This window comes from Salvelinus sp. IW2-2015, unplaced genomic scaffold, assembly GCF_002910315.2.
Source record: "Salvelinus sp. IW2-2015 unplaced genomic scaffold, ASM291031v2 Un_scaffold1068, whole genome shotgun sequence".
Taxonomy (NCBI): Eukaryota; Metazoa; Chordata; class Actinopteri; order Salmoniformes; family Salmonidae; genus Salvelinus; species Salvelinus sp. IW2-2015.
This window is the reverse complement of record NW_019942714.1, coordinates 1-7,636: the sequence shown is the minus strand read 5'-3', so window position 1 is coordinate 7,636 and position 7,636 is coordinate 1. Positions and strand designations below refer to the sequence as shown.

The window sequence follows — 7,636 nt, the reverse complement described above, 5'->3', positions numbered from 1 at the left end:
AGGCGGTGGAGTTGGCAGGGTGGTATATAGACTGACTTGGAGGTAGGCATGGTAGTCTATAGAGTGACCTGGGTAGGTGGTATAGGTAGGTGTGTCTATAGACTGACCTGTGTAGGTGATGTAGGCAGTGGTGGTCTATAAACGTACGATAGTGGTGTATGTAGGCAGGGTGGTCTATACGACGCCTGTTTAGGTGGTGGAGGTAGGTTGTGGTCTATAGACTGACTGTGTAGGTGATCGAGGTACCAGGGTAGTCTATAGACTGACCTGTGTAGGTGGTGGAATGGTATGCTGGTTCTATAGACTGACCTGTGTAGGTTTGGGTACGCAGGATGGTATAGACTGAGTTGTGTATGTGGTGGAGGTGGCAGGGTAGTCTATCGACAGACTCGTTGGTGTTGATGTAGCAGGGTGGTCTATAAACTGACCTTTGTAGGTGGTGGATGTAGGTATGCTAGTCTATAGACTGTCCTGTCGGGGGTAGGGTAGGGGGGTGTCTTAGACTGACTAGTGAGGTAGGCAGAGTGTTCTATAGACTGACCTGTGTAGGTGGTGTAGTTCAGGATGGTCTATAAATGACCTGTGTAGGTGGTGGATGTAGGTACTAGTCTATAGACTGTCGTGTTCAGGTGGTAGAGGTAGGCAGGGTGGTCTATAGACTGACTAGTGAGGTAGGCAGGGTGGGTCTATAAACTGACCTGTGTAGGTGGTGGATTGGTTGCTAGTCTATAGACTGTCCTGTTCAGGTGGTGGAGGTAGGCAGAGTGGTCTATAGACTGACCTGTGTAGGTGGTGTAGTTCAGGATGGTCTATAGACTGACCAGTGTTGTTGGTGGATGTCGGTATGGTGGTCTATAGACTGACCAGTGTAGGTGGTTGTAGGCAGGGTAGTCTATAGACGGACCTGCTGCGGTAGGCAGGGTAGTCTATAGTCTGCATTTTGTAGGTGGTGGAGTTAGGCAGGGTGGTATATAGACTGACTTTTGGAGGTAGGCATTGTAGTCTATAGAGTGTACTGTGTAGGGGGTATTGGCAGGGTTGTCTATAGACTGACCTGTGTTGGTGGTTGAGGTAGGCAGGGTGGTCTATAGACTGACCTGTGTAGGTGTTGGAGGTAGCCAGGATGGTATAGACTGAGCTGTGTATGTGGTGGAGGTTGGCAGGGTTGTCTACCGACTGACCTTAGTTGGTGGTTGAGGTAGGCAGGGTAGTCTGTAAACTGACCTGTGTAGGTGGTGGAGGTAGGCAGGATAGTCTATAGACTGAGTTGTGTAGGTGGTGTAGGTAGGTATGGTAGTCTATAGACTGACCCGTGTAGGTGGTAGAGGTAGGCAGGATAGTCTATAGACTGAGTTGTGTAGGTGGTGTAGGTAGGTATGGTAGTCTATAGACTGACCCGTGTAGGTGGTGGAGGTAGGCAGGCTGGTCTTTAGACTGACCTGTGTATGTGGTTGAGGAAGGCAGGGTTCTATAGACTGACCTATGTAGGTTGTAGAGGTAGGCAGGGTGGTCTATAGACTGACCTGTATTGGTGGTATAGGCAGGGTTGTCTCTAGACTGACCTGTGTAGGTGATGGATGTAGGCAGGGTGATCTATAGACTGAGTAGTGTAGGTGGTGAAGGTAGGTAGGGTGGTCTACAGACCTACCTGTGTATGTGGTGGAGGTAGACAGGGTAGTCTATAGACGGACCTGTGTAGTTGGTGTAGGCAGGGTAGTCTATAGACTGACCTGTGTAGTTGGTGTAGGCAGGGTAGTCTATAGACTGACCTGTGTAGGTGGAGGTAGGCAGGGTGGTATCGATTGACCTCTGTATGTCTTGGAGGTAGGCAGGGTGGTCCATAGACTGACTGTGTAGATGGTGGGGGTAGTCAGGGTGGTCTATAGACTGACCTGTGTAGGTGGTGGGGGTGGGCAGGGTGGTCTATAGACTGACCTGTGTAGGTGGTGGAGATAGGTAGGGTGGTCTATAGACTGACCTGTGTAGGTGGTGGAGGTAGGCAGGGTGGTAGTAGGCAGCAGCAGCAGTAACATGGGCAGCAGTGACGGGGTCGAGCCCCAGGTGCAGCGAGGGTAGGCGGAGGTCGTCTGAGGTAGAAAAGGGGCGGAGTCCTCTCAGGTACTCCTCTGGGACCGTCCCCGAAGGAACCGCAGGGTGTACCTGACCGGGTAGACTACAGGAGGGGGAGGAGTTGGGGATCAGATTGCAAATTGGAGACTGCTGTCATGGAGTTAAAGGAGGTGTATGCGTTTTAAGGTTTAAGCAAGTATAGAGACTTATATGTTATATTGATGGGTTTTGTGTGTGTGTGTGTGTTGTGTTGTTGTGTGTGTGTGTGGGTTGTGTGTGTGGTGTGTGTGTGTGTGTGTGTGTGTGTGTGTGTGTGTGTGTGTGTGTGTGTGTGTGTGTGTGGTGTGTGTGTGTGTGTGTGTGTGTGTGTGTAGGCCATCCAAGCTGAGGTGATAGAGTGGTCACCTGAGGCCCTGTAGTCGCCGTCCTGCATGACAGAGCTGGGGGTGAGGCTGAAGGGGTAGGATGGGTGAGCCAGGATGTGAGGAGAGAGACAGGATGAAGCCTTTCTCCTGGGAAGGCTGAGCTCAGACCACAAGCTCCCTACTCACCCCGAACACCACTCAGCCTGACAGAGAGAGAGGGAGAGACAGAGGAGAGAAGAGACGAAAAACATCTTTGTTAGGCAAAAGTTCTACTCACAAGATGTGGAGCTTCATTTATGGACATTTTTTCAGTCAGGATTTGTCCCTTAATGTGATCTACCATAGCATGTAACACTGTACATCCTATGCTACCAACCCCCACTCTGTTTTCAGCACGCATCACTGATCCATGCCAGAATGCTCTATCATTACTTTGGACACCCTGTATGTCCTTGTCTGTATTCACCACACACACCACCACACAACAACACAACAACACACACACACAACACACACCACAGCACACCACACACCACACACACACAAACACACACACAACACACACACACACACCACACACACCAACCTTCTTGGTGCAAGGTAAGAGAGCAACGTTAAAGCTCTAAGAGCTTGAGGCAGGGAGGGAGAGCGGGTAGAGAAGAGAAGTAGGGTAGAGGAAGGAGAGCGGTAAGGAGGGAGAGCAGGCTAGAGGAGGAGAGCCGGGTATGAGGAAGGAGAGCAGGCTGAGGAAGGAGAGAGGTAGAGGAAGGAGAGTAGTGTAGAGGAAGGGAGGAGGGGTAGAGGAATGAGAGTAGGGTAGAGGAGGAGAGCAGGGAGTGAAGAGAGTAGGGTAGACGAAGGAGAGCAGGGTAGAGGAAGGAAGAGCAGGGTAGGAAGGTAGACAGGCTAGAGGGAGCAGGAGAGAGGGTAGAGGCGAGAAGGAGAGATGGCAGAGGAAGGAAGCAAGGGTAGAGGAGGAGAGCAGGTAGAGGAAGAGAGCAGGGTGAGGAGAGAGCAGAGCAGGAACGGAGGAGAGGTAGGTAGAGGAGAGAGAGGTAGAGATGACGGGCAGGGTAGAAGGAATGCGGCGCTGTGAGGCAGGGTAGAGGAAGGAGAGCAGGGTAGAGGAATAGAGTAGGGTAAGGAAGGCGAGCAGGGTGAGGAAGGAGAGCAGGGTAGAGAGGAGACGTAGGGTAGAGGAGGAAGACAGGGTACGAGGAAGGAGAGTAGGGTTATAGAGGACGGAGAGGGGAGGGTAGGAGGAGGTAGCGGAAGGGAGCAGGGTAGAGGAAGGAGAAGTAGGGTAAGGGAAGGAACAGGGTAGAGAAGAGAGAGGCAGAGGAAGGAGAGCAGGTAGAGGAAGAGATAGGTAAGGGGAGAGCAGGTAGGAGGAGCAGCTGGGGAAGGAGAGCAGGGTAGAGAAGGAGAGCAGGTAGGAGGTTTAGAGAGGGGTAGAGGAAGGAGAGAGGAGGAAGTAGAGCAGGAGAAGAAGAGCAGGGTAGAGGAATGAAGAGGTAGAGGGAATGAACAGCAGGGTAGAAGAATGACAGCAGGGTAGAGGAAGGAGAGGCAGGGTAGGGTATGAGAGTAGGGTGGGAAGGAGAGCAGGGTAGAGGAAGGAGAAGGGGAGAGGAAGGAGAGTAGGGTAGAGGAGGAGAGCAGGGTAGAGGAAGGAGAGTAGGGTAGAGAGGAGAAGCAGGGTAGAGGAAGGAGCGGTAGAGGAAGGAGAGCAGGGTAGAGGAAGGAGAGCAGGGTAGAGGAAGGAGCGAAGGCAGGGCTAGAGGAAGGAGAGCAGGGTAGAGGAAGGAGAGTAGGGTAGAGGAAGGAGAGCAGGAAGGAGAGGAGAGAGAGAGTAGGTAGAGGAATGGAGAGCGGTAGACGGAAGAGGAGCAGGGTAGAGGAAGAGAGTAGGGTAGAGGAAGGAGAGTAGGGTAAGGAAGGAGAGTAGGTAGAGGAAGGAGAGCAGGGCTGAGGAAGGAGAGCAGGGTAGAGGAGAGAGCAGGGTAGAGGAAGGAAGTAGGGTAGAGGAAGGAGAGCAGGGTAGAGGAGGAGAGCAGGGGAAGGAGGAGAGTAGTGAGAGGAGGAGAAGTCAGGTAGAGAAGGAGAGCCGGTGTAGAGGAAAGAGAGCAGGTTAGAGGAAGGAGAAGTAGGGTAGAGGATGCGAGAGCAGGGTAGAGGAAGGAGAGCAGGCTAGAGGAAGGAAGCAGTAAGAGGAAAGGAGAGCAGGGTAGAGGAAGGAGAGTAGGTAGAGGTAGGAGAGCAGGGAGAAGGAAGAGAGAGATGTAGAGGCAAGGAGAGCAGGGTAGAGGAAGGAGAGTAGCGGTAAGAGGAGAAGCAGGTAAGTAGGAAGGAGAGAGGGTAGAGGAAGGAGAGAGGTAGAGAAGGAGAGCAGGTAGAGGAAGAGAGTAGAGGTAGAGGGAAGGAGAGCAGCTAGAGGAAGGAGAGCAGGGTAGAGAAGGAGAGCAGGTAGAGGAGGAGAGCAGGGTGGAGAAGGAGAGAGGTAGAGAAGGAGAGCAGGGTAGAGAGAAGCAGAGGAGGACAGGTAGAGAGACAGCAGGTAGAGAAGACAGCAGGGTAGAGGAATGAAGCAGGGTAGAGGAAGGAGACGCAGGGTAGAGGAAGAGAGTAGGGTAGGGAAGGAGAGCAGGGTGAGGAAGGAGAGCAGGGTAGAGGAGGAGAAGAGGGTAGAGAGGAGAGCAGGGTAGAGGAGGTAGAGTAGGGTAGACGAAGGAGAGACAGGTAGAGTAGGAAGGAAGGACAGGGTAGAGGAAGGAGAGTAGGTAGAGGAAGGAGAGCAGGTAGAGGAAGGAGAGCAGGTAGGGAGAGAGGTAGAGGAAGAGAGTAGGTAAGCGGCAAGGGAAAAGAGGCAGAGAAGGAAGGAGACAGGGAGGAGGAAGAGGCAGCAGAAGGATAGAGGAAGGAGAGCAGGTGAGGAGGAGAGAGGTAGAGCAGAAGCAGGGTAGAGAAGAGAGCAGGTGTAGAGGAATGACAGCAGGGTAGAGGAATAGCAAGCAGGGTAGAAAGGGAATGACGCAGGGTAGAGGGAAGGAGAGCAAGGGAGAGATGTAGAGTAGGGTAGAGGAAGGAGAGCAGGTATAGAGAAGGAGCGAGGTAGAGAAGGAGAGGAGAGGAGGTAGAGGAAGTGAGAGCAGAGGTAGAGGAGAGGAGAAAGGGTAGAGGAAGGAGAGCAGGTAGAGGAAGGAAGAGCAGGTAGAGGAAGGAGAGGTAGGGTAGAGGAGGAGAGTAGAGGTAGAGGAAGGAGAGCAGGTAGAGGATAGTGAGAGTAGGGTAGAGGAGGAGAGCAGGAGAGAAGAGAGTGGTAGAGGAAGGAGAGCAGGGGTAGGGAAGGAGAGAGGTAGAGGAGGAGAGCAGGTTAGAAGGAAGGAGAGCAGGTAAGAGGAAGGAGAGTAGGGTAGAGAAGGAGAGCAGGCTAGAGAAGGAGAGCAGGTAGAGGAAGGAGAGCAGGGGAGGAATGGAGAGAGGGAGGAAGGAGACAGGGTAGAGGCAGGAGAGCAGGGAGGAAGGAAGCGAGGGTAGAGGAAGTGAGACAGCAGAGGTAAGGGAATGAAGCAGGGTAGAGGAATGAACAGGGTAGAGGAAGGAGAGCAGGGTAAGGAATGAGAGTAGGGTAGAGCAAGGAGAGACGGAGTAGAGGAAGGAGAGCAGGGTAGAGGAAGGAGAGTAGGGTGAGGAAGAGAGGCAGGTAGAGGAAGGAGAGAGTAGAGGAGAGAGCAGGAGAAGCAGGGTAGAGGAAAGGAGAGCAGCGGTAGAGAATGAGAGAGGGTAGAGGAAGGAGAGTAGGGTAGAGAAAGGATGCTAGAGGACTAGAGGAAGGAAGCAGGTAGAGAGGAGAGCAGGAGAGGGAGAGAGGGAGAGGATTGATCGAAAAAGTAAGAAACGGTAAGAGAGTAGGTAGAGGAAGGAGAGCAGGGTAGAGATGAGAGCAGGTAGAGAAGGAGAGCATGGGAGGGGGCGTGAATGAGAGCTAGGAAGAAAGAGAAAAGAAGGAGAGCAGGGATAGAGGACAGGTAGAGAGCAGGGAGAGGAGGGAGAGCAGGTAGAGAGGAGTAGAGGAGACAGGGATAGAGGAAGGAGAGTAGGTGAGGAGAGAGGGAAGAGGGTAGGCGTAGAGGATGGAGAGCAGGGTAGAGGAGGGAAGAGGCGAGGAAGGAGAGAAGAGTAGAGAGGAAGGAGAGAGGTAAGAGGTAGAGAGAGTAGAGAAGGTAGGGAGCAGAGGTAGAGCAGGAAGAGAGCAGGGTAGAGGAAGGAGAGCAGGTAGAGGAAGAGGAAGGGTAGAGAGTAAGAGGAAGAGAGCAGGGTAGAGGAAGGAGAGCAGGGTAGAGAAGGAGAGCAGGTAGAGGAGGAGGCAGGGAGTAGAGGAAGGAGAGGCAGGGTAGAGGAATGAGAGTAGGGTAGAGGTAGGAAGCAGCAGTAAGAGAGGAGAGTAGGGGGAGGTGAGGAAGTAGAGTAGGGTAGGAAGGAGAGCAGGGTAGAGGAAGGAGAGGAGAGAGGATGAGAGAGGTAGAGAGGAATAGAGGTAGAGAAGGAGAGTAGGGTAGAGGAAGGAGAGTAGGGTAGAGAAGGAGAGGTAGGGTCGAAGGACGGAGAGTAGGGTAGAGGAAGGAAGAGCGTAGAGGAAGGAGAGTAGGGTAGAGGAAGGAGAGAGCTAGGAGGAGAGGATAGCAGGTAGAGGAGCGAGAGTAGGAGTAGCAGGAGGAAGAGCAGTAGAGAGAAGGAGAGGATAGGTAGAGAAGAGAGCAGGTAGAGGAAGGGAGCAGGTGAGGAAGAGAGCAGGTAGAGGAGAGAGAAGTTTGTAGTGGGGGGGGTAGAGGAAGGAGAGAGTGGAGGAGGTAGAGAAGGAGAGCAGGGTAGAGAAGGAGAGCGGTAGAGGAAGAGTGACAGAGGGTAGAGAGGAAGCAGGAGATAGAGGAAGCAGCAGGGTAGAGGAAGGAGAGCAGGTAGAGAAGTGAGAGTAGGTAGAGGAAGGAGAGCAGGTAGAGGAAGGAGAGCAGGTAGAGGAAGGATGAGTGGTAGAGAAGGAGAGCAGGTAGAGAGGAGAGTCGGGTAGAGAGGAGAGCAGGGTAGAGGAAGGAGAGCATAGAGGAAGGAGAGTAGGGTAGAGGAAGGAGTAGGGGAGAGGAGAGGAGAGAGGGGTAGAGGAATGAGAGTAGGCTAGAGAAGAGAGCAGGAGAGGAAGGAGA

General features: G+C 53.0%; 1 protein-coding gene across 1 annotated transcript in view; it reads right to left on the bottom strand.

Annotated features, from left to right (window-relative positions):
* Positions 1-2,591, bottom strand: part of LOC139024138 (genetic suppressor element 1-like) — a gene marked incomplete at both ends in the record, with an annotated part of 19,081 nt that extends 16,490 nt beyond the window's left edge. The window contains 2 exons of the mRNA XM_070438636.1: positions 1,979-2,173; positions 2,476-2,591. Of these exons, the coding sequence (XP_070294737.1) occupies positions 1,979-2,173; positions 2,476-2,591 (311 nt within the window). The remainder of the gene's footprint in view (positions 1-1,978; positions 2,174-2,475) is intronic.
* Between the last annotated feature and the right edge of the window lie 5,045 nt (positions 2,592-7,636).